This window comes from Spea bombifrons, chromosome 4 (genome assembly GCF_027358695.1).
Source record: "Spea bombifrons isolate aSpeBom1 chromosome 4, aSpeBom1.2.pri, whole genome shotgun sequence".
Classification (NCBI taxonomy): Eukaryota; Metazoa; Chordata; class Amphibia; order Anura; family Pelobatidae; genus Spea; species Spea bombifrons.
In genome coordinates, this window is record NC_071090.1 from 72071125 (window position 1) to 72097507 (window position 26383).

General features: G+C 39.7%; 1 protein-coding gene across 1 annotated transcript; it reads right to left on the reverse strand.

Moving 5' to 3' along the window:
* Positions 1-1780: 1780 nt before the first annotated feature.
* GOLGB1 (golgin B1) lies at positions 1781-25908 on the reverse strand. Its single transcript, XM_053465201.1, has 16 exons — positions 25809-25908; positions 24300-24403; positions 23516-23662; positions 22487-22600; positions 21698-22000; positions 20405-20515; positions 17742-18951; positions 17497-17558; positions 11598-17182; positions 9099-10887; positions 8766-8909; positions 6924-7055; positions 5861-5952; positions 4182-4304; positions 3557-3644; positions 1781-1936 (listed from the first exon to the last, which is right to left on the reverse strand). Exons 2-16 carry the CDS (start codon positions 24384-24386, stop codon positions 1805-1807), a joined length of 10119 nt encoding a protein of 3372 aa, XP_053321176.1. The 5' UTR covers positions 24387-24403; positions 25809-25908; the 3' UTR covers positions 1781-1804.
* Between the last annotated feature and the right edge of the window lie 475 nt (positions 25909-26383).

Genomic DNA, 26383 nt, shown 5'->3' on the forward strand with positions numbered 1-26383 from the left:
AGTACTTTTTTTTTTTTAAACCATACTTAATACATATTTTATTTACCCGATCAGGCCCGCTTGAATGTAATAGCAAAACAAAATGAAAAAAACCTACACCTGCTCAAAAACACAACTGTTTTGGGGAGACAAACCTGAGATATTCCCGTTATAAAAATGTGACTACCTAACTAGTGGCAAGAAACATTTGTAAAAAGAATGTGATGTTGCGAAAGGGCTTTCCAGATGACAAACAGAAACATCAAAACACAATGGAGAAGAATTTTGAATTGTCGCAGTAACAACTGGAATGATATGTCTGGAATAAAGAAACTCTTACAAGAAATCACCATAAAGTTATCATAAAATCCACTTCAGATAATTATATATATATATATATATATATATATATATATATATATATATATATATATATATATATATATATACATACATACATACAACATATATGCATACCTTTGTTGCTTTAGAACATGTAGACAAAATAATCAGCTTTTGTGAAACCGCAGTAAATTTTCACAGGCGAGGCATCAGTCATTGTTCCACAACTGTTGTTGGGCTATTTGTTGGAAATCCTGGATTTAACAGCACCATGCTATTGGCAACTTTCATCAATTGAGAAAGTTTACAAGCTCACAGCAACTGTACTGTGAATCCTAATACATGGGGTGACAAGGTGGTTCCTTTAACAAGGGGCTGAAATGCTCTTAATGTAGCCGTATATAATAAATATATATATATAATTATATATAATTATATATATATATATATATATATATATATATATATATATATATATAATTATATATATATTTGGTTTATTTTGGGAAACTTGGTCACCCTATACTAGAGGGGGGAGAGTCACATAAACTGCACTAGAAAGCAACACAAGCCAACTGTAGCTTTTGGATTTGTGAATAATGTTTTAACTAGAATATTATTGTTATGAAATTAAATTAAACACATGCAAATACAAACTAAGTAGTGTTACAAATAGTCAAAGTACACAATGCTTAAACCTTTGGCAACACATATTACAAATAAGAATTAGTGCCATGAGTTGTTTTTCCCTGGATCAATGTCGCATGAATCAATATTAGAAATTTTAAATCGAAACTACAAGTTATATTGAAAAGTGCTTAAAAACAAGTTTGAACAGAGACACAGAAATCAAGATCACAAATCAATAAGTTATCAGAGGTTGAATACTCATAACCACTACAGTGATTGAGAAACCTGAGACTGGGATAGTATACACCCATAAATTAACACACGCAGGATGACATCATACATAGCACATTCAACCTATACATATAGGAACAAAACCTCACACACTGCTCAGTAAAAATCAGGCAATAGTATTCTTAATGATGGTTATGGAGCACCTCCAGGCATCTATACACCTCTACAACAGCAGAGTCCCAAGTCACATGGACCTCTGGCACTCATCCATCCAAAAATATGCAACTTGGTGCACTGAAACTGTAATGGATTCATTATTATTTGAGCAATCACAAGGCAGAAGCTAATAGGTAAATGGGGAAAAAATAGTCAGACTTTGGGTTGTAGAAAAGGCAACAAAGGTGACTTGGAACATAGGGAAGTCACCATTGAGAGCAAGTTCTTAATTCTGGTCACTCAGCTGAGGCATCCCTTGCTGAGCGCAGTGAGGTTATAGCATCACCCACTGGTTTTTGCGCGACGGTACAATTCAGAATGATTTCAAAATGGAATCCACGCACAGGGTTCAACATCAGTGCTGCCTGGGCTCCGGCGAGACTCCTGCAGGGTGCAGTAAGTGCTTTCACAGGTGTCCAGTGAGGCAGAGCAGCAATACTACATGGATTATTAAAATGTAGAGCGCAGCCACTAGAGGAGTCCGTGTACGAGAGCAGAATGTGTGACGCAGGGATCTACGTACAGTTGAGCTCCGAACCTAAAAGGATACAAGCGAGACAATAAAGATATGAGTGATGCACAAAGATCTAGAGCAGACCTGGGCAAAGCACGGCCCGCGGGCCACATCCGGCCCGCTGAATAGCTCGGACCGGCCCGCAAAGAGTGTCCTGGTGACTCACCAATGAGTCCGGTGTCCCCCCCGCCCCGGTCACTTACCTTAAACTCCTGTGTTGGAAGCGTTTGTCTCGGGTGCCGGCGCTTTATGCTGGGCGCCGGCATATGACGTCAGACGCCGGCGATCAGCAGTGAAGCGCCGGCACCCGAGACAAACGCCTCACGCTTCCAACACAGGAGTTTAAGGTAAGTGACCGGGGCGGGGGGGGAGATCCTGAGAAGGGGGGGTTAGGGAGTTAGAGGGGAGATACTGAGAAGGGGGGGTTAGGGAGTTAGAGGGGAGATACTGAGAAGGGGGGTTAGGGAGGGAGGTCTTACTGTGTGTGTGTGTGTGTCTTACTGTGTTTGTGTGTGTGTGTCTTACTGTGTGTGTGTGTATCTTACTGTGTCTGTGTGTGTCTCACTGTGTCTGTGTGTGTCTTACTGTGTCTGTGTGTGTCTTACTGTGTCTGTGTGTGTCTCACTGTGTCTGTGTGTGTCTTACTGTGTCTGTGTGTGTCTTACTGTGTCTGTGTGTGTCTTACTGTGTCTGTGTGTGTCTCACTGTGTCTGTGTGTGTCTTACTGTGTCTGTGTGTGTCTTACTGTGTCTGTGTGTGTCTCACTGTGTCTGTGTGTATCTTACTGTGTCTGTGTGTGTCTCACTGTGTCTGTGTGTGTCTTACTGTGTCTGTGTGTGTCTTACTGTGTCTGTGTGTGTCTCACTGTGTCTGTGTGTGTCTTACTGTGTCTGTGTGTGTCTTACTGTGTCTGTGTGTGTCTCACTGTGTCTGTGTGTGTCTTACTGTGTCTGTGTGTGTCTTACTGTGTCTGTGTGTGTCTTACTGCGTGTGTCTTACTGTGTTCATAGCTTATTCAGTTATTGTAATAAATATTTTAGCCCATTTTTTAGCTCAAAATATTTTTTCCTTTTTTTTCTCCTCTAAAATCTAGGTGCGTCTTATCAGCAGGTGCGTCTTATAGAGCGAAAAATACGGTATGCACTCCGAAGCCTTGTTCATTTTGTTCACTTCTGTGCTGTGCTAATAGTTATTCAGGCCTTACTTATTCAAGCACCTCTACCAATGACGTAGGCTTGAATAACTTTATTAAACAGCACATAAGTTAACAAAATGGACAAGGCTTCGGAGTTTTTAGTTTGTAGAGGTCTGGCCCTCTAAAACCATTCCAATTTCTCATGTGGCCCCATGGGAAAATTAATTGCCCACCCCTGCTCTAGAGTGACAAGGGCTAAAGTAATTTTTTTTTAAAAAAAGGACAAGGATGGAGCACATTGTTGCTAATTAAGAAAAAGGGAGAACATGTGGAGATGTCATGCAAGAGGGAAAATCTGAGACATGGATTGAGGGAAAAGCAAAGAAAAGTAGTGGGTTTAGAATGACAGATGATAGTATAGGTCTCGGAGAAATAGAAGATGAGGACATCAGGAAAAAATAAAGTATGATTTTGTGCAGTCAGGAGCTATGGAAGGTTTCATGACTTACCTTGTCTCTTGATGTGTCTTCTATCAACAAAGACAGCTCATGAGATGCATCAAGATCCTGAGGGACTGACCAATCATGTGACTGAAACCTGATCAAGAGCAACAGTGATTAGAGCGGCCCCTCTCTCCAAGACCAGACCACTCACCTGTCTATAGGTGAATATTTCCATGCTCTCTGACTATACCAATTTTCCAATTATTTTCACTAGCAAATCCTTCCCTTTGTTTAAATCATTGTGTGCTCCTATTGTGTGCTCTGGGTGTTGTCTATTTGATAAAGCCTGATATAGGCCAAATAAGAATCAAGTTGCACACCAAAAAGGAACGTAAGGAAAAATCAAATTGATGATAATGCTGAAAAAGTATGATGCAAAGCAAGTCAAAAAGATTTACACACCCAAACTTGTCAAAAACAATATAAAGGTTGAATAGTCTGAAACATTGGGGGATCTCACACTGGGTGTCAAACACCTTTGTCAAGGGTAGGATTTGTAAAGATGTTTTTTTTTGTACTATTTTGGTGTGCGATTCTGATTTTGTATTTAATACATATTTGGATAGATAAATAGATATTTTATGTGTATTGTTCCACCCACTTAGTAAAGTGCTCTCTTTTTGTTACTCACCTTCTCATGTTATCCATTTTCTGTTCCCGGTCATCTGCTCTCTGACTCTCCTCTGTTAATTGCCTTTCCAGTTCTGTCTTTGCATTTTGTAATTCCCTGTTTGACTGCTCAACCTCCAGATACCTAAAGAAAGAGAAAACCACAACATGTTTTCTTCTTCAATCACATTGATGCATGGCTCTCTCACTTTCTTTCCTCTACCATCTCTGCATTGATCCTAGGGGACTTCAATAAACCTACTGATGACCCATGCTCACCTGCTGCTTCCAAACTACGTTTGCTCTCCTCTCTGACTCTCGGAATGGAGTACCTCCCCACGGAACTCTTCCTAATGTCTGTCTCCCCAGAGCCTGTTAACATATAACCCTGCCATGCCTCCCACACCTTTTCTTCCTAAAAAAACACTACAAACCTACCAATACCTACGTGACCACAATACCCTAGAGCTTACAGACTCTACCAAGCATCTCCACCTCCATTTCAGCCCTGAATCAGTTACAGTTCTGTATAACCATACAGTAGCTTCAGACTTAGATATGGTTGCTCCTGTAACTGTCCGCCACCCCCATGCAGTCCACATCAGCCATGGCATTCCGCACAGACCCGTCTCTTCCAAAAGATGTTCACGTACTGCTGATGGGGGTCCCATTGCAAACTCATGCTCCATGCCTATAAATCGACCCTCCATCACTCCAAACAAACCTATTTCCTTCCCCATAATCCTATCTATTTCAGACCATTCCCACCCTTGTCTGCCAACCAACACACCAAGTTGGCTGCCTTGGTGTCACATCCAGTTCCTCACAAAATCCTACCACCTTCACCTCAAAAATATCTCCAGAATTTGTCCATTCCTCAAACAAGAAACAACAAAAATAATATTCCACTCCGTTGTGATATCCCATCTGGATTATTGCAACTCTCCACTAACTGTTTACCCCCTCTCCCATCTTTCACGGTTTTAATCTGTCCTCAACACTGCTGCAAGATTAATCTTTCTCTGTCAATGTTCCTCATCTGCCGCTCCATTGTGCCAATTGCTCCACTGGCTCCCCAAATTCCAAACTTCTTAACCACACATACGGACAATCCTCCATATATCTACCCTCCTATCAAAATACACCCCTAACCAATCTCTCTTGGTTCCTCTTATGACCTCTGTCTCTCTTCTATTGTCATTACGTCTCCTCACTCCTGTATTCAGGACTGCACCGGTTCTGTACCCCTTCTGTGGTATTTCCTTCCCCGTTACGTCAAAACTTTCTCCCTCGTATGTGACTTTCAAAAGCTCCCACCTTTTTTGAGAAGCGCACAATCTTTCCGCCTAACAATCTCAGCCATCATCCAAATCAACCCATCTGAAAGACCAGCAACCTTTACAGATCATCCAGACCCCATCAACTCGTCCACATCCACATGCAAGCAGTTCTCTCTATTGTTTCACTTCCCCCTTAACCACCGACTAGATTGTTAGCTCACAAGAGCAGGGCCCTCTTCTCCTTTTGTACCAGTTTGTTATTATGTGTGATTTTAAATTATTCCACTGGATGTAACAGCACTACGGAATCTGCTGATGCTACATAAATAAATGTAATGTAAGCATTGTGAGATTTGCCCATAACTTTTTGTTATGTTACATCAAAGCATTCTCCTAGTAATAAACAAGAAATAAATTTCACCGTTGCTGCAATTCCATCAGTTGCCAATCTCTTTCTGTTTGGTATTCCTTCTCCATGAGATTTCCAGGAACTGAAACGCTCAGTGACATCTCCTATAAAAAAAAAAAAAAATAGAAGCAGAAAAGGTGAATTTCTAACACAATTAGTTTACCTATAATGTTAAATCTTTCCATGTATTATTTATATAGCTCTGTAGAACGCAATACATGTCTGTGGAAAAAAGGGCTTACAGTCCCAGTAAGCCCTTAAGTGCATTTTAGTGTTACAAAAAGAAGTGCAATCACAAGGTATCAAAAGCATAGAGGGATTCGTCAAAATCGTGTCTATACACTTAGAATGATTATCCTTTACCCCATAGAATATGAAGGCAGAAGAACCATTCAGCACATCTAGTCTTCCCCTCAAGAAGTCCTCGGTTTTGCCTTAGATCCAGGAGGACCATATGCCTGCCCCATTAAATTCTCATAATGTATTAACTTCTGCCACTTCTGCTGGATAGAACACCACATATCGCAAACCCCCTCAGTAAAATAAAACATCCATCCAATCTAAGCCTCTGACCCTCTTGCTTTCGATTATTACCTTTTGTTCTAGCATTTCCACTCTTAAAATAAATGTCCTGTCTGTCCTTTGCCTAATCCCTTTACATATTAAAGTGTTCCTATCACATCTCCCCTCTCCTTTTTTCTCCTTCAATCTTTAAAAATTTAAATCCTTTAGTCATTACTGAGTATTATCATTAAAAACATTCACCATTTTAGTAGACTTTGCCTGAAAACTCAAAAAATGCATGTCTTTCTGGAGAACTGCAAACAACACTCTTGGCGGGGTCTGACCAGAGATCTATGAACCACTACCTTCTTCTTGCTACTAATGCCTCTAGCTATACAACCCAGCACCCTACTTGCTTCTTCTGATGGTTTTTAAAGATTAGTACAGGTGGTAACTGCATTGTCAATGTCTTTAGGTCAATGTCACCTGTTTGCTTCAGTTTTGTAACCTCACATGTGTAGAAAAATGCACCCCTAGTTCTTCTATGACTGACCCTTTTCCCCCCACCAACCTGAGATTTGGGCTGCAGTTCCCAAAGCTTTTTCTCGAGGGACGCATTTTGGTTGAGAGCATCTCGCAAGTTCTGACTGCTTCCCCGAAGCTGTATGGACAGAGCATTCTTCTCCTCAAACATTTGAGACAGCTGTAGACAGGAGATAATTAAAGATTTGTGGTAAGAAACCCCAAATAAAAATAGGAAAACAAAATTAAAAAGTGCCTGCAACACTGCCTGATCATAAAAAGCTGATATCTACTCTTTTAGTAGCAATACAGCGCAAGAAACACTAGGTTTACAGGCATAGTGAGCAAATGCTGATGTTTTTAAAATTATAGTTACATGGGGGGGGGGGTTACATTTGTTGTTCTTTGAGCTACAGATTTTCAACAAAAATTGGTGTATCACATATTCCAAAGGAGTTCCAAAGGAATATTCTAATTCGTATCTTATAGCAGACTCTTCATCTATTGTGAGTCCTTCTTTGTGCACCAGTGGGGGGATTTTGCAAGGAAAATGTCTGCTGGTAAGACGCCGGACAGTTTTGTCTTTCAAGTGTCGAGTGGACTCCTCAAACAGGATGTCTAAAAATGTTTAATTAGAACTCTAAGTGTAGGTCTTTCCAGTGTCACCTTTCTTGAACAACTCATATGCGTTAAACATGGCAGCCTGGGTCAGGTAGACAGCAACCTTAATACCCTGTTTTGATTTTACTGAGCCTGGACAGTATATCCCCTGTGACCTCTAGGGTCCATTGGGTATTATCACTAAAATGAAGGAAAATTCAAAGATCCAACTATTTGATCCTGGTCATAATACAATATTGAGTGTATGGTGGGTTTTCTTATAATACCCATCATTAAGGTCAAGGCCCAAAATTTTGCAGGAGTCAGTGGGGTGCCACGTTTGATATCTGCTACCTTGTTTCAGCTGCCAGACACTTGGCAGCATAGACATCAGCTTGAGCTACAATTTTAAGAAATGAGTTGGCTCACGGGAATCAATACCACATCTGATGCCAGGAGTCGCAAGAAAATGGGGGATTTCAGGTTCTAACATATTTGGACAGGTTCAACACACCTAGGAGGTGGAACCACGGCAAAAGCTTTATATGACATGCCAGGTTATGCCTTAATATCAGACACTGTCATGGTGGCTTCATCAAAGACAAAATAGAAGAAGAATTCCATTATAAAAATGTAACAAAAAAAAAAAACACCAAAACCTTATATTTTCTCTCTCCCCTAACCTACACGATCCCCACCCACCAAACTACTATAACACTATACACCAAAGTATATATGTTTTTCTCCCTCCTTTAAAGCCAAAGCTCTCTACACTATGCCCAATTCCCTGTGACCACCCACCAAACTAACCAAAACAAAAGACCAACTAAAATATTATTATTTTTTTATAAAGATCAGGGGGTGATAGAAGGGTTAAAGCTTATGGTCAGGGGGTCTCATTAGGCCACCTAGAACTCTTGTGGGAGCCAGGTGGCAGTGAGTAATGGGCATAGAAACACCAACGCATTCATACAGTATTCGACTTGGGGCAGTAGAAATTAATTTGTGCTGTTTGGTGGCCTTCATGTTGGACAAGGCAATACAAAATAAAAAGTAAAGAATATAACTGCACAAGAGTATACAAAAATTTTTTTTTTTATATTTAACATTCAGTGTAAATAAAATCTAACATATATAAATATGGCCTCATACGAAAACCCTAAAAACGATATATCATTTGCTAGGGTATATTAAAATGGTTCAACACGCATATGACAAACACGCTCTGATTTATGAAGCTTGTGGGGGCTGACACCCAATCACATAATAATGAACGCTGGTGCCCTCTTACTTTGCCATTAAGCTGCTCAATCCTCTGCTCTTTGTGATGTAACTGCGCAAGTGCGTCAGTTAGCTGCGTTTGAAGGTTCTGCACTTCCTCTTGGTTGATTTGCAGCTTTGCCTGCGTGGAATCCTTGCCACTAGATTCAGAGACCTGTGAGGGAAAAAGAAAGCTATTCAGTGTGTACGTGCACGAATGTGTACATTATGCATCAACACATTATGTATCAACATTACACATACACATTTATACTTCTATTTTTCACACTGCTAAATGGTGAACATGTACAACTTTGTATGTGCATTGAAATGTTTATGTCAGTACAATTAAAATATAAAATACCTGTCTGATGCTGATGTCCGGGCTTTGCGATATCCTCTCTAACTCTACGCGGGAATTCCTCAGCTCTAAACGCAGTCGTTCACGGTCTTCCTGAAGACTTCCCATGGTTCTAGAAAGTGTTTCCAGCTGGTTTTGCAGAGACTGAAGGTCATCAGTCATTCTACTTAACTCATCTTCTCGAGCCTGCAACAACCTAGCCTGGTCTTCCAACTGAATTTGCATTTTGAGTTGTTCCTCCTCACTTTGCGAAACCAAGTCCCTCAATGTGTTCCTTTCCAATGTCATATTGCCGAGCTCTTCTTGGAGCACCGACACCTTCTTTTGCTGCTCCTCAAGTCTCTGAAGCTCTTCATGTGCAAAGTCGTGACTATCTTGCAGTGATCTCATGGAGCCTTCAAAGGCTTGGAGCTGGGCCCTAAGAGATGAATTGTCTTCATTTGCCTGTAGCAGTCTTTGTTCTGCTTCCAACAGATCCCTGGCCAATTCTGCTACTCTCTCCTCTGCAGTCTCTGTTTCATTGCGCAGTATACCAGTGTCATGCTGCAGACTCTTAAGCTGCTTTTGCAGTTCCTCCTCTGCATTCTGTACTTTCCTCTCAGCTTCTGCTTGTACCCTAGAGGTCTCCTCTTTCAAACATGAAGATTCCTTTAGTAGCCGTGATACCTCTTCTTTGAGTGTTTGTATCTCTTGCTCATCCTCCATAAATCTGATTTCTCTTTCCTCCTTTTCACTTTGTAGCTGTGACATAAATTGTGTCAGGCTTTCAACCTCCTGTTGGATTTTTAGTTTTTCCAAACTCACTCCTTCTAGTTCTTTCTGTAGAGACTGTGTAAGATCTTTCTCAAGTTTTAGTTGCTGCTCCTGAACATTATGTTCCAGCCTCATTTGTTCTATTTCTTGTATCTTTTCTCCCAATAATTGTTTCAGTTGCGAATCTTTAAGGGAAATGAGCTCCTTTAAATCTTCCCTGTATCTTGTCAGCTGAGCATTTAACTTGGCATTCTGTGCATTTAAGTCATCAGTATGGCTACGATGAACTCTTAGTTCCTCACGTAGCTCATTACTTTCTTTTGCAGCTTCCTGGATCAAAGCGTCTTTGGCTACAATTGCATTGAGGTGTCGCTGCTCAAGCTGTTGGTAATCACCTAGCACCCGTTCTCGCTCTTCTTGCAGAGAGCACATGGACTTGGTAATCGCCTCTAGTTGAGCCTTACCTCGTGAAGCCTCCTCTTGAGTGGCTAGTAGCTCAGCAGTGATGGTTTCTAGTTTCTCTTGTACTTGCTTTTTCTCTTGCTCAGTTTTAACCAGCCTCTCTTCAAGTACCCGGGTCTCTGCAGCATGCAACTCATGCAATTCGCCTACAGCTGCACTCACTGCTTCATCTCGAGCACTCAGCAGTCTTACTACATCCCGTTCCTTCTGCTCCAACTCACAATGCAACTGCTCTGTCAGAATTTTGGATGCTTGCAGGTCACTTTGAACCTGCTCAGTAGACAGCTTCCAGTGTTGCATATCCATCTCCAACGTTTTGAGCGCCGCTACCAGATCTTCTTTTTCACCCGTATGCTGCTTCAGTTGGTCCTCCATAGCTTCAAGGCGACTTAATCTTTCTTCGGCTTCAACCTTTTTTAATTTCAGCTCTTGCTGGCAGGCACTATGCAGCTTTTGCTCTTCTTCCAGACAAGATGACAGTATGGCCTTCTCCTCAAATATGGACTCTTGTTTCTTTTGATTAGTCTCGGATTCACTCTGCAAAGCTGCAGACAGTTCCTGATTTTCCAGCTCAAGTCTATGAAAATGAAAAATAAAAATAACAAAATTGACACAAGACACTTTCAGTACAGAAGCCAGGAGGACAAGACAGTGGCTTCATTTTATAACCCTAGTTATAAGAACGCATGCACCATTCTGTAGGTTTGCTTCTTTTACTCAATAAACTGTTTTTCAATGTACATTCTGGGGATATCAATTTGGGATATATAATGGACAAGACCAATAGATTGGATTATCTAATTTTCTGTTTTAAATTAAGCATATAGTGGTAAACATATAAACAGACACCATAATATGTCTTCTAAATTATATCACCTCCGTGAACAAGTTTACTGAAAGAAGTTTTATACATGGAAGATACAGGGCTGTTTCCAATTTATTACTGCGGGCCCTTATATTTAATAACTTGAATACATCTATCTTATCTTATCTATTATAGTTTTAGAAGCCGTATGCTCTGTGCATATGTTCTCATCTCACCCAACCACTTACAACAGGCTATGATGTGGATTCCACACATTTTTTCACTAATCACTAGAGAGAGAGAAAATGGCTTCTCCTTTAAGTATTGATAAATACATTGCTCCATATACATTTTTCATTTCCTGTGACAGTTCTAGTCGATTTTGTCCATTTTAATTAACATTAATGAAGAACCTTTGTATGTTAAATATATATTTACTATTACACAGGAGTATGTGTTTGAAAATGTAAAATAATTGTTACCTGGTTGTTTGGATTTGTAGCTCCTCAACCTTTGCAGTTATCTCTTTAAGTTGGTTTCTAAGAGATACACAAGTCTTTTCCTTCTCGGTGATTTCATTATCCTTTTCCTGCATGGTATCAGTGAAAGTTTTATTCCATTTTTTAGACTCATCTATGATGCGATCTCTGTCATTCTGTAAAGAGCACATACTACGGGTGAAGGCTGCCAGCTTAGCTATGTTTTGGTTTAAGTTATCCTGCATCTCCTTCATCTCCAGGCCCTTACTTTCCAGAGCACTCTGCAAGTTGCTGATGGATCCCTCCAGTTGCTCTTTCTCACTGTGCAGCAAATTAAGTTTCTCCTGCACATTCCTCATTTCTTTTGTGTGTTTAAGTCTCTCTTGTTCCAATCTGTTTTCCAGATCCTCGTCTTTCTTCTTTAATGTTAAAGCATTGTCCTCTCCTGCTACCTGCAGTTCTTCTTTCAGTTTCATACTTTCGGTTAAGACCCTTGCTGTCTCATTACGTGCATCATCAAGCGATATGCGGAGAGATTTTAGTTCAGCTTGTGCCTGTTGGGCATCTTCCAAGGCTTTAGCTAATCTCTCATTTGAGGCCAACTTTTCCTTCTCGTATTCACTACTGGCAAACTCCATAGCTTTGATGGTCCTCTCCAGGCTACTGATGGTCTCCTGGTACCCTATGCAATCTTTCTGTAGGTGCCGTACTTCCTGTTGTTTCTCTTTCAGCAATTCTTGTAGCTCTTTTGTTTGACTTTTTCTTCCTTTCTCTCCCTGTACAGACTTCAACTTTTCTACAAATTCTTTCTGTGCTTGTGACAGTGCTTCTGCCTTCTGTCTCTCGAGCTGCCGCTTTTCCTCCTCCAGGTGGAGCTGAACATTGTGTAACTCTTTTTGTAAGCTGTCATTTCTACTCTGTAAATCCATAGCATCCTGCTGGTAGTTTCCAATACTTCCATTAAGTTCGGCAAGCTGATTCATCAGACGCTCTTCTAACTCATCCTTCTCTACCTCTAGGATGCTCTTTTGCCTCGTTATCTCTTCCACATCATCCTTGGCTTTCTGGTGTTTATTCTCCAGTTCCACCATCTCTTCCTTCAGTTTAATCACCTGATCCTGGGCAGCTGCCAAATTGCTCTCAGCTTTTGTCTTCTCCTCTTTTAACACGCTGATGCCTTCTTTCATTTTTTGTATTTTATCTTCCCTTTTTCTGGCGTCGTTTTCAAGTTGTTCTATAAGACCTTCCAGTTGGCATATTTTCTGCAAGTTCTCCTGTTCTGTGTTTATTTCAGAAACCTCATTGTTAATTATAACTTCTCCAGCTTGCTTTTTGGTCAACGGCGAAGACAAACACTCTGTTTCCTTTACAATAATTTCCTTTTGCATGATATCGGTTGTAGCCTCTTCAAGGGTCTTCTGCAATTTCAATTCAACATTTTCCAACTGAATTTTTAGATTTTCATTCTCGTGAGCTAAAGCAGCCTTTTCAGACTGGACCGTTTCTAACTGGGTATCTAAATCTTTTCTTTCTGTGTGCACTCTCTCAATTTGAGCCTTTAGTTCTAAATTTTCTGACTGCAATTGTTCCAGCTGACCTATCTGTTCCACGGTGAAAGGAGGCTGTTCTCCTCTCAGTTTTTCATTCTCTTCTTCAAGCTCAAGTATTTTTTGCTGCTTAGACTTGGCAAACTTTCTCATCTTTTCCTTGATACCCTCTATCTCTTGCTCTGCTTCTTCCAGTTGCTTCTCAATATCTCGCTTTGCTGCTTCCACGGCTTTCATCTTACTAAAGATCTCCTGCTTCTCTCCCTTTACGGCTTCTAAAGCTCGCTTCATTCTGTCTGTCTCATCGCTGACGTTTTCATAGGATTGTAGTAGGGTCTCGTACTCTTTCTGTAGTTCAGAATGCTTTTCTTGCCAATCAGAGCTCTGCGTTTCCTGTGACATACGCATGGATTCCAACTCTTTTTGTAACAGCTCCTTATCTTGTGTGATGTTAACAAGTGCAAGTTTTAAACTTTCACATGAAGCCTCAAGGTTTTGATTTTCCATAAGACATTTATCAACTTCAGCAATAAGCTTCTCTCTTTCTTCTTTCTGGTTGGATAGTTTTTTGTTCAGTTCATCATTTTCTGCAGTCAGCTGTTTAACTGAACGCTCTGCAGCTAACAGACTTCTGGAAAGCTCTTCTTCATGTTCTTTCATTGCTTTAAGTGTTGATTTCAAGGTCTTGCTTTCTTTAAGTGCCTCCTTTCTAGAAATTAGGGCAGCCTGTAGTTTCCTCTGAAGCTGTTGTTTGCTCTTAGACTCTTCTTCTTCACCCTCATCTTGTTTCTTTTGAACTTCAAGAACCTGCATTTCAAGCTTGCTTTTGTGGTCCATAAACTCCTTAGTTTGATTCTCCAGTTGCGTTGTAAGAGCTATAATCAAATTGTCTTTCTCCAAAACACATGACTGGGATGCTTTAAGAGCTTCGTAGCTTTCTTCTAGAGTTACACAAAGATGCGTAATTTCTTCATTCTTAGCATATAACTGATCTTTAATTTGCTTTGTTTCTGATTCCAATACCTGGAAGGACTCTGCTAATTTATTTTCCAACTGCGTTTTCAGAGTAACAGCTTGTCTTTCAGACTCACAATGCTTTTCCCTTTCAACATCTAATTGCCTGGTTAAATTCTCCACGGTCTCTTGTAGGTGTAAAATCTCCTTGAAACGTTGAGTAAGTTGATTTTCCATGTCCACAGTCTTGCATTCCAGTTCATCTCTTTGGGCTTTGAAAAGGTTTAACTGTGTTTTATAAGCTTCTAGATCATTGGCTGCAGCAGTATCAAGAGTATCTTTAACCTCTGCTTGAGTGAACTCCACCCAGTCATTACCCCAGTTAGAGTCTTCACCACCTTTCTCTAAAACGGTAACGTTTGAGGACTGAAATTCTGTCTCCTTGCTTGGAATCTCATCTGGTGAATTGTGACTTACACTTTGTGTTTCTTTTTCGTGCTGGATCTCTAAGCGCCCTGACAGTATATTTTGATTCTTTTCTAGTGCATTATACTTCTCCTGCAACAGACTGAACTCATCTTTCTGTTGCTTCAGTTGTTCACGGTGGTGTCTGTCCTTTTCTTTTGCCTTTTTGATTGTGTCTCTTCTAGAGTTCACAGCATCTTGAATTTTGCGTTGCAAGGTCTCATTTTCTTGTTCTAGAGTTAATATTCTGTTCTCAAGGTCCATTCTGCTATCAGCTATAGGTTCTGGGTTGACGTATTGCGCCATGTCTTTAATGTCAGAGGACAGAGGTGGTGCAGACAACGAATGAACTACAGAAAGATTTTCCATATTCTCTGTTTTTAGAGATTCAATTGTTTTGATCTTCTCGTTCAAATTCACCTTCATTTCTTCAACTAGTGATTGAAGACTTTCTTCAGCTGCACTCTTCTCAAGCAGCTCTCTCCTGACATTCTCTAGTTCTGATTCTTTTTCAGAAAGTTGTTGTTTTAGGAACTCTTCAGCTACATTTTGCTCGGTTGTTTTAACTTCAGCAATGTTGCCACTACCAATAGACTCTTTTTCCAGCACTGCTGCACCTTTCGCTAGCGCCTTCTCTAGTTTTGACACCTTCTTCAAAAGTTCTTTTCTATTGGCTAGGGCAGCCTGCAACTTCTTCTTAAGATGTTCATTCTCCTTCCTCTGACTTTCTAGCTGATGCTGCAACTCAATGCCCTCTTTTGCTTCAAATGGACTGTTAATAGTAGTTTGCAGCTGATGTTGTAATTCACTCTTCTCTGTCTGCAAAAGCTGTATGCTATCCAGATTACGTAGTTGCTCCTCTTTCAGTATACGCAATTTTTCTTGTAGTTCCTCTTGTGTTTCAAGATGTATTTTCATTGTATTTTGCTGCTGCACATAATCATGTCTCAATGATTCTATCTGAATCTGCAACTTTTCCTGATTTGCCAGGTGTTTACATTCCTGGGCTTCCCATTGAATCTGCAATCTTCCTCTCTCTTCCTGAAGAGATTTGATCAATTCTTGGTCCTTAATGCTAGAGAGTCTTAGTGTTTCCAGCTGTTCGTGAAGTTCGTCTTTCTCCTTCTGCATTATCTGCAATGTTTCCTGCAGTTGGCCTTTCTCATTGACAATGCATTTCAACTGAAGGTCCACCTCATCTTCTTTGCCTGGCGTTTCCGATGCATCTCTTCCCTCAGTCTGCTCTCTGTTCAACTGTTCCTTCAGTGCTTTAATTTCTTTATCCATAGAAAATTTTTCTTCATTTAAGAAGACCATCTTATCAGAAAAACTGTGACTTATTTCTGCAATTTGTTGATCCTTCTCTGAAAGAGCCAATTTTAAATTTTCTATTTCTCTGGTCTTCTGAGTAAGCAGATCCTGGAGTGAAACCGTTTCACACTCATTAGCAGCAAGCACCTCAGAAAGTCTCTCTTCTTTTCTTTGGCTATGGTCCAGCATTTCTTGCAGTCTCTCCACATGGATGGTCTCCTCATTCAGTTGTCTTGCTAGTTGTTTTGAAAGAGAGTCTTGTAGCTGAAGGTCTACCTCATTTTCTTTGCCTGGTGTTTCTGATGTATCTCCTCCCTCAGTCTGCTCTCTGCTTGCAGAGTTCAACTGTTCTTTCAGTGCTTTAATTTCTTTATCCATAGAATATTTTTCTTCATTTAAGAAGACCATCTTATCGGAAAAACTGTGACTTATTTCAGCAATTTGTTGATCCTTCTCTGAAAGAGCCAATTTTAAATTTTCTATTTCTCTGGTCTTCTGAGTAAGCAGATCCTGGAGTGAAACCGTTTCACACTCATTAGCAGCAAGCACCTCAGAAAGTCTCTCTTCTTTTCTTTGGCTATGGTCCAGCATTTCTTGCAGTCTCGCCACATGGACCGTTTCCTCATCCAGTTGTCTTGCTTGTTGTTTTGAAAGGGAGTCTTGCTCAGACAAAATTAGCTGTAGATTATCCAGGTCCTTCTGCAAAGCTGTGATTTTTAAGTCTTTTGATTTTGACTCATTTTCCGTGCTCTGTAATTGCTCTATCAGCATGTTGTGACTCTCATAATTGCTCATCTGATGCTGTTCTAGGTTTATACCAGAATTCTGCAGGCCTTCTGTGAATTCTTGCTCTTGCATCAGATTTTCAAGCTTCACGGTCAATACTTCCTTTTCCAAGGCTAAAGCCTCCATTTGGACTTCAAGATTGGTTACAAGCTTTTCAAGCGAAAGGATCTTACAATCTCTGGTTTCGCACGCTATGCACTGGGAAGAAGACGCATTCTCACCGATAGCACCATCTACCTCACAAACCTTTGTCTTATCTTTTTCATGCAAATCATTTGAGATTTTGAATGAAATATTAGTGGCGGTGCATGTTTCCTCCCCGTGAAACTTTGTCACTTGTTCCAACTCCTTTCTTGTGTGTTCTGATGTTCCATAATTTGACCCGCTTTCTTCTGTAAGGTGCCCTTTCATCTTTTGTATCTCCTCATGTGTATCCCTGATGTCCATCATAAGAATGGAGAGCTGCTCCTCCCTAAGGCCTTCAACAGCAACAGTAAAGTCTTCAGCATCAGAAGGCATCAGCATCTACAACAAGACATTTAGACTTACTCAGTCAAAGTGTCCTTTTCATCTACACACACACACACACACTCCATATTGTATTAAAATTAAGTATATATATATGCTTATGTTTGCATTATAATTTAACTTGAATGGCAGCAAGTCTGTGATGACATCATGAATGAGTGACATCATTAATACTTGCGAGCAGATGTATTAATTTTCTCAATACTAAAAATGAAGTTGCTTTCTGTGCTTATCACACAGTGGTTCTTAAAACATGTTTATTAATAAAATATAAAATATGTACATTAATTTAACACAAACATGCCATGTACCTGTATAGATTGCCCATCTGTTGAGTTGTGATGGCTCTCAGAAGATAAGGTGACTTGACATACTGAAAACAGAAGGTGAGAAAGATGTAAGAACAGGACATAACAGGATGTAACATAGCTTATCAGGACATAGCTGGCTGGCAGCTCACCAATAACGCAGATGTTTTACCAAACACATACGAAACATACCATGTTAAACCACAAGTGGCCAAAAATAAACATATAAAAACAAGGTTGAATCTCACCTGATATACTCTCTTCTTGTTTCATTTTCAACGTTTGTAGCCGCACTGGTTTTCCAAACATTTTTGTCTCTTCTAAAACTTTGTCGTCCTGGTGCAGATTAAACTCAGTTTCAGTGTTTTGGTTGTCTACGTTCCTAATGTCTTGATCTTCATTTTCCAGTACTTCTTCAAAACCCGTACCTTTCTCAGGGGCCTCTTTTTCACCACTTTCAACAAGGAGGATTCTCGCTTGTTCATTTTTATTTCTGTCCAGATGATCATTTACTGACCTCTCCTCTTTTAATTGCCTAGTGACTCTCTCAGCATCACCCATAACTTCCATTTCTGTTGTGAGTGTTTTCTTCAATCCCTCCAGTTCACTCTGAGCTCCCCTCAACCTCGCTAACTCCTCTTTTACTCTGTTAAGCTCATCGTGGACACCTCTTGCCTTTTCCAATTCCTCTTTTACTTTCTGTAACTCTATCTGAGCTGCATGCGGTGTTTCTAACTCCAATTTAACTTTATCCAATTCATCACAACCTTGTTTTTCTCTTTCCAGCTCCATCTGCACCACTTCCATCTCTTTGTGAGTTTCACTTCTCTCAAGGTCGTCTTTCTTTATTTCAGGCTCATCCTGAGCAGTGTGCTCACTCCTTAGCTCTTCTCTCAGCTTCTTCTGTGCTTCTTGTTCACACTTCAGCTCATAATGCATCCTTTTCAGCTCTTCATTGGCTCCCTTCGCATTCTCCAGCTCCTCTCTTACTTGCCCCAACATCATCTGAGCATCTCTCTCCCTGTTCAGCTCACATGTTGTGCTCTGAAGCATGTCCTGTGATCCCTTCACCCTTTCCAACTCTTCAACAACTTCTTGAAGTGCCTCCTGAGCTACTATCTCTCTCTGCAGCTCCTGTCTCATTCTTTGCAGCTCAGCCTGAGCTCCCTTCACTCCGTTCAACTCCTCCGTAACTTGTTTCAACAATTCGTGTGCATGTTTTTCTCTTTCCAACTCAGTTCTTATGTTTCCTAACTCATCATCCAATCTACCTAATTCTTGTTTAGCAGCTCTTTCTTTTTCCAGGTCATCCTTGAGTCTCTGACAGAAAAGGTCTTTCTCTTTTAAGAGTTCCTCAAATGTAGCAGATTGGCAAGATTTCTCTTTCCTCTCCATGTCTAGATTATCTTTTAGAGATAGCAGGTCCCTCTCCATCTGCCGGAACTGTTCAGAGAGAACCTGAGAAAGTAACATTTATTTTAGTGTGCATTAGTAATTAATTAAACTATATAAAAAAGGTAGGTTAAACATATGCTTTAAGGTTATAGCATACAAATCCATACACCTACAATTGTTAAAGCTTGGAGACAGCCAGTGCAGCAGATACAAGAAACTTTACTTATGTTAAAATGTGTATGTCCAAAAATTAATACACAATACACTTTTGATTCTAGATGCAGATATGCAAATAAGGATACAAGGTAAGTCACATTTTGATTCCTATATATAATTTGTTTTGATCACATTAAATCTCATCAGTGTAAATTGGCAATGGCTTATGGTGAACAAAAAGCCTTCCATCGTCAAATTGAATGAACAGGTATTACACAACAATTATTGTGTGCCAACACATTTTTAAGAAGGACAAGATCAATATGAATAAAGTAATTAAATTCTATATAGAAATGCAAATTTACATACTGCAAACTTGTCAAGGGGCATTGAGGGTGAGAATATACACTATATGGACAAAAGAATTGGGACACCTGACCATTACACCAACAGGGACTTTTATGACATTGCATTCTAAATACATAGACATTAATATGTATTTGGTCCCACATTTGCAGCTATAGTAGTTTCCTCTATTGTGGGAAGGCTTTCCATAAGATCTTGGAGTGTTTCTGTGAGAATTGTTGCCCATTCATCCAGCAGAGTATTTTTAAGGTCAGGACTTGTGCAAACGGACCAAAACTGATTCGAACAAATCGTTAGTTTGCTTTTCGGACAACAAATTCTGTTTCCTGCCCGTTCATTTTGTACGAAAATGGGGAGGGGGGGGTTTACATTCAGAAACAAATTTCATTGTCACTCACCCTCATATGCTCTTTCAGGCTCTCTTTCACACTCTCATATTCATTCTCTCATTCACTCTCTCTCAAATCATCTCCCTAACTTCTCCGCTGACCAATTCTATGCCACTGTCTCCTTGCTGTGTAGCCACGCTTCTTCTCTTGCATCGTCCTGATCTTCTTGTTCTTCTGTCTCCTTTCTTCGTCCGCATCACCATGGACATGACCTCCCGTAAACTTCTCCAAGATGGCAATGCTTCCATGCAGTCTCTCCCCTGATTGGAGGAACGGGGGAGAGGGTATGCCCAAAAGCGCTGCCATTTTGCAGATGTTCACCTTGAGGTCCACGGAAAAGCGGATGAGGAAAGAAGACTTTTTGGAGCAGCAGGTGAAGAATTAAAGAGACAGGAGAACAAGAAGACGCAAGATAAGAGGCAGAGATGTGTGGCACGGAGACAGGAGACTTCTCCATTATTATGAATCCAAATGCACTTACTAGACAATAACTTATGTCTGTTTCAACTTTAATACAACAATTACCAGTATGCATCTACACAAACTATGGAAATGAAAAAAATACATTTTCTATAAAGTAATTTTGATCTTCTGTGTAATGTTACCTGTTTCTGGACCTCCGCACTCTGTAGTTCCTGTTCCAACATCTCCAACATCTGTGTACGTGAACTAAGAGTTTCAACATGCTCTTCCAATTTTCTTTGCAAATGCTGAGTCTGTAACATAAGAACAAACCAGTACTGTAAGTGCCGTGATACATAAGGTGATATAATCCAAGGGTTCCCAGTCCACACCTTAAGGCACACTAACAAGACAGGATTTAGTAATTAGGCATTTCGTATTTTCATGCCACGTTATTTTCTGTGGAGGAGGCATAAACAGTGAATAGACAAGTTGATGCAAGAAAAGGTCTGAACATAAAATAGGCCAATATTTGTTAATATGTCCTTAACAACTGGCCAAGCCAAATCATAGGTTCCAATGTATCTATCCAAATTGCCCTCATATTTTTTATTCGACTCACTTATTATGGCATCTTTGAAAATAAAGATAAATTGGACTTTCTGTGACCGATTATCACTGTCTCAAGGTCTTGTGGGCTGTCAGATGCTAACCCGGAGATATTTAGTCCCCCAATAACAATTTTTTTTGTTAATGTTTTCTGCAGTTAATTTGAGTATTCCCACATGGATTACGATGAATTCAAAAATTTACATTTGTACATAATCATGGTCTGTGGTTTGCTTTATATGTACTATACCCTTTTCTATTATTTGTTTCCGTAAATATCCCCACACTACTGAACTTTAGACACTGCATTAACTCTCACTACTGCTATCTATTTTTAGGCAGGCACAGTAGGTAAATGTGAATTTACCGTTACCAATACATACCCCTCCTCTGCCTATGTTTTAATTTTAATACAATGGGGACATTGTATTCTGTCTTCCTCATTTACATTAAAGGAAGAGTGCTATATAGACTTCACATTTCTTATTTGTTCCTGGTGTCCCCCTTTTTTTGTGTAGAATTAAAAGTTAAGTTTCATTGTTTAGTGTTGTACTTATATTTTCCTTTTTTATTTAAAAACTCCACTACAGGTAGTCGATGGCAATCAGTGATATTTTAGTATAATAGAAATGTAACTTAAATAAATATTTATTTCTGATTGCACCTTCTTTAATATGCATAGATTTATTTTTCATCATTCCAGTAAATTTAATGTATGCGCCCAGCTCATTTGCCTTATTACTTAATTTAATCAAAATATTCAATATATATATATATACACACACACACACACACACACACACACACACACCTAATATCAAGATATACATCTGCAGTGTTCAGGGCAGAATATATCATATTCGTGTCATATACGAAATGATTGTTACCTCTGCTTCCTGTGTCTTCTGCCTTTCATGTAGTTGTCTCACAGTCTCTTGATTGTCATTGAGCTCTCTTGTTAGCTCGGCGACATCATGCTGACTTTTATGGAGCTGTCTCGTGAGCTCATTTACACTTTGTTGACTCTCATGAAGCTGTCTTGTAAGCTCATTGACACTCTCCTGTCTCTCCTGGAGCTGTCGTGTTAGATCAGACACAGTATCCTGCAGCTTCTTTCTCTCTTCCTCAATGTCCTGTGTAATCTCCACCTTCCCCTGTATGCATGGCTCCCCACTACCATCTTGGTAAACCTGTACAAGAGAAGTAGAAGATCATTTACAGCAGGCAATAAGGTGGATATTACTCAGGTGCCAGAGCAAGAAAACGAAAAGAAAACGAACAGGATGAAAAAAAATTAGACACAACAAACTTCAGGACATGGTCTAAGGCTGCCATGGGTTATTCAAATAATCAAAGGTCAATTAACATTGTCACCTTAAAATGTTTTCTTAAACATGGTTATACTGTAGAACAAAGTTATGAATAAAAAATATTTTTTACTAGATTTTGAGAGGTCATCACATGGGTTATATCATAAAAAAGATACTAAAGAATCTGATGGAACATTATGGCCTCGGTCATAATAGGCATAGTAAGTTAATATTTGTTATGGTTTTCCTACTGTAAAATGCATGTTTAAATTCTCTCCCTCTGTTAACCTCTACTACTTTTCACTGCTGTTCAACTACTCTCTTTGTGAAGTAAAAACAAACAAAAAACCCAAACAAGGTGTTTACTTGATTAGCTGCAGTCCTCTTTAGTTCTTCAATTTGCTTGTTCAAAGTTGTCACTTTTGCCTTTGCCTGAAGCTTCAGTTTGGCAAATTTAGCATCTGAAGACTCCCGTTCAAGCTGCAATATAAGGCACAGATCTTTTTCAGTAAGACTTACAGCAAGATCATCACTTCAATAAGGTGACACTAAAAGCCAAGGTCGGTAGAAATAAAAAGTTACTAGGACAAAAATCCTACGTTCCCCTCTCTACTTAAAAAGGGACCATTTTCTGAGCTCTGTTTATTCTGTACATGTCTCCATATGTTACCAGCTATACACAGATTATTATTATATGCAGGAAAATAAAGCCACATGTGAAGAAGGAAGCTCCCTGAGAATAACAGCAAAAAACAAGAGCCAAACAGTATAAAACTACTTTCTCCAGGATATGCAAATATTGCAAAAAGGATGTGAGCCCATAATGAAAGTGTTTTCAGAGCCTTTGTTATAACTGAAGCTTTGTGATAAAGCGATGCACTCTTAGATCACTGGAAACTAAGCTAGTAGGAACTACACCTCCTGCTGGTATTTGCCCCTTTTTTTCTTTCACTTGGTAATTTAAAAAAAAAACCTGCAAACTAAACAGAAGTTGGTAAAGCAACCTTGTATGCTCCAGAGCTATTGGCCAGGTTCCCAGTGCCAAAAAAAAACAACCCCGCGGGAACCAATGAGAGCTTGCCAGAGCCATGTGATAAGAAATTTTCTAAAATATTTAAATTTACATAAAGCTCTGAGGTAGATGCAATGGGAGTAATGTAAAAAAAAAAACTAATTTGAGTTTCTACTCCTGCGGTGATCATGAAAATGTTTACAGCATTGAAAGAAAGAGGAATAATTTGGTAGTATATTGACTCCTTATCAGTCAAACATATTTGTCCAACATGATTCGATACAGATGATGTTGGTACAATCCATTATCATCAGGCTGGTTGACCCTTAAAGTATAAAGTACAAGGATTTTATCCCTATACAGAATTATGTACAACAATATACCTTTAGTTGTGCGTCTCTCTGCTGTATGTCTGTATCTTTCTGCTGGATCAGTTCCTTCAGCTGCACCACAAGCTGTTCATAGTGGGCCAATCTTTCTTTCTGGTCCTCTGACATGTCCTCCTGTAAACCAGACTCCCCCTTGGGATCCTGTAAGAAACAGAAAACATTCCTTTTGGTTAGCACTGTAAACAGTCTGTATATAAGGATGTTTTCTGGGTCATAATGGACTATTTCTGGTGAGAGAGAGAGAGGTTTTTTTTTTTTTTTTTTTTTTTTTACAATTTTGGGATCACTTAGAAATATTCATTGTTTTTCTAAGAAACGCACATTTTGTCCATTGAAATAACAGACTGATTTTTAGAAATCTCTTCACAGGTGTACAGGGGCCCATTCTCCTATGTCCCAATGACATGTTGTGTGCACTAATCCAAGTTTAAGCTTAAAAGGCTAATTGATCATTAGAAAGCCCTTTTGCAATTATGTTACACAGCTGGCTCAAAACAAGAAGATGCAAACTCTTGTACAGAATAGCACACTTATAAGCTGAATAGTAATTTCAATATATCTAAGGGTATATTCCTCCATTTATTTACTAGAGAATACAAACTTTAATTTGTGGAATAAATACTTGTACATAAATAAACCAAACACACATCCAGGTTACTTAAAATACCTAAACATGAAATATTCGTTATGGTTTAATACACGCATTACTTTCTATTACTGGACGTTCTTGTTTAGATGTAGTGGACTATTGTAGCATCAATAGTAAAAGTTCACTCACCGAAATCTCTGGATTTTCAGCTCCCTCTCCATCACCAGAGAGTTCATGCAAGACCGTGTTAGCGAGACCTGAAAGTCGGCTGAACATCACGAGCAGAATCCAGCCTAAAGGAACAAAAATCCTTTGAATAAAGTCGCAGGTGATTGAAGTTCTGAAAGAACCCGCTTACATTAAAACCATTGAACACAAACTATTACGTTTGACAGCCTCAGAGAGAACCAAACTGGAACTTAAAACGGGCACTTTAAGGTCAGTAGCCAAAAAATCACAAGTGTGGATGTGTGCCGTGTGCTCACTTGTACCCAGGAGGTGGCCACAAGCTACATTACTTCATTAGCCACCTGATTGTAATGACAGTGGTTGGGAGGGGTTATTGGCATTTGCCCAGGGTGCCCAATGGCCAGCCTGGCCATGATTGCAAAGGCAAGTGGGTATGAATGTATCATATTTTCATACAGTCTGGAAAGTCAAAATCATTATTAATAGGAAGAAATATATTTGTACATTTTGTAAATAAAAATACTCTTACTTTAAATACCTCACCCAATTACATAAATAACAATAAGCAAGTGACAATGTCACATATAAAACCTTACTCCCTGTCCATATATTAAAGCGAACCGTTCACCTTTTCATTTCTTATGTTTTTACAGTTCGGTAACCCAAGTAACTTCATGAGAAGCTCCTCTATGCTGGAGCAGAGATAACCTTGTACTTGAAACCAAATATCTTCAGTTATACAAAAAAAAGAAATAAATCGGGGGGGCAAGTTTAACATCACTAGGGCATCACTTGGGCAAAACCAAGCTTGTGATAGGATGTCCACTTTGATTAAGCAAGTTTTAAAATGCATTAAGGGGGCAATTTTTTTTTCTTTTTCTGTAATTAGATAATCAAACCAAGTTTACTTTATTCTCCCATCATGAATAAACATCAAAATCCCCGAAAACACTGAACCCACTCCATGAAGAGTTGTTTGTACATTTGCTCGTAGAATCTGATGGTTGATGAGGACTTTCGGCTCATCCCGTTTGCCCGTTTTCTCCTCGCCTTTGGAGTTGGATTTTGCACTGAACCCACAGATGCAGTGTCCAAGCTAAGGATGCTGAGGAGGGCCTTTTGTTTTACTGTGTTGAGAGACTGACACAAATCCAGCGTCTCAAAGTAGAACCTTTAATAATTCTAAACAAGTTTACTCTTTTTATAATAATACAAAAACAAGAGATCGATGAGAGTTACTATATAACTACAGCAGAACTCAGTGGTGATCCCACTTATCCAGTGTTCTCATTCTATAGATATGTAATGGGCATTTTCCGTAGTGAGAAGCATTACATGCATCACTTTTAGTGAGTAAGGGAGATGCATGAGGGTGTCATTGACTATAGATGTAAACGGAAATAAGTGGAGCCCAATGGTTAGGCATCCTTCAGAGCAGGACAGTGAGAGGCATGTATTAACACGTCCAAAGCACAGTTAAAGTCTAAGTCCATCATCATCATTGGTTACCTTTCTCTCAGCCCTCGATGTTCCTGCACACTAATTGACCGAGATCTCGCTATCTTCGTTATTTTTCCCGTGCCTCTCGGTACCCGACTCCTCCTCCGGCCACATCAGCAACACGGCAGTTCCGGATTAGCCGAAGCACCGCCTCTCCACATAGATCACACCAATCAATATTTGTGAACCATGGTTTTCGGCCGGCGTGCCAGCGTCAACGTGTTTACGAAGAACCAATCGGAACCAGGTGCAACAAATGTCCCGCCTTATTCCTGAACATCTGGCCAATACGAATACAAGTCTCCTGAGTAAAACAAATTACCTCACGAAAGGGCTGTAGATAGATTACCAATCGGTATAGGGGAGGCATGACCTGTTTCCAGCCAATTACATATAAGAGGCGTGGCTTTTTAAGGTAACACACAACACCCGAGAAGGATTCGTTCAGTCTGAAAGTTGTTGTATTTTGTAAAGTCTAACTTTTCAACCTTTGTTTTCGTGAATATTGTTCCATTTGGTTGTATAGATTCTTGGTAGCGTGTAGGTACAACTTGAATAAAAACAAAGGGGTTTTTCTTTCTGAA

Coding starts and splice junctions, on each gene's coding strand:
- GOLGB1 (XM_053465201.1), bottom strand. CDS start 24,386: ATGTTCAGCCGACTTTCAGGTCTCGCTAACACGGTCTTGCATGAACTC. Junction 8,910..9,098: donor CGGACATCAGCATCAGACAG/GTATTTTATATT, acceptor TTTCCCTCACAG/GTCTCTGAATCTAGTGGCAA. Junction 3,645..4,181: donor AAAATGGATAACATGAGAAG/GTGAGTAACAAA, acceptor GCTCTTGATCAG/GTTTCAGTCACATGATTGGT.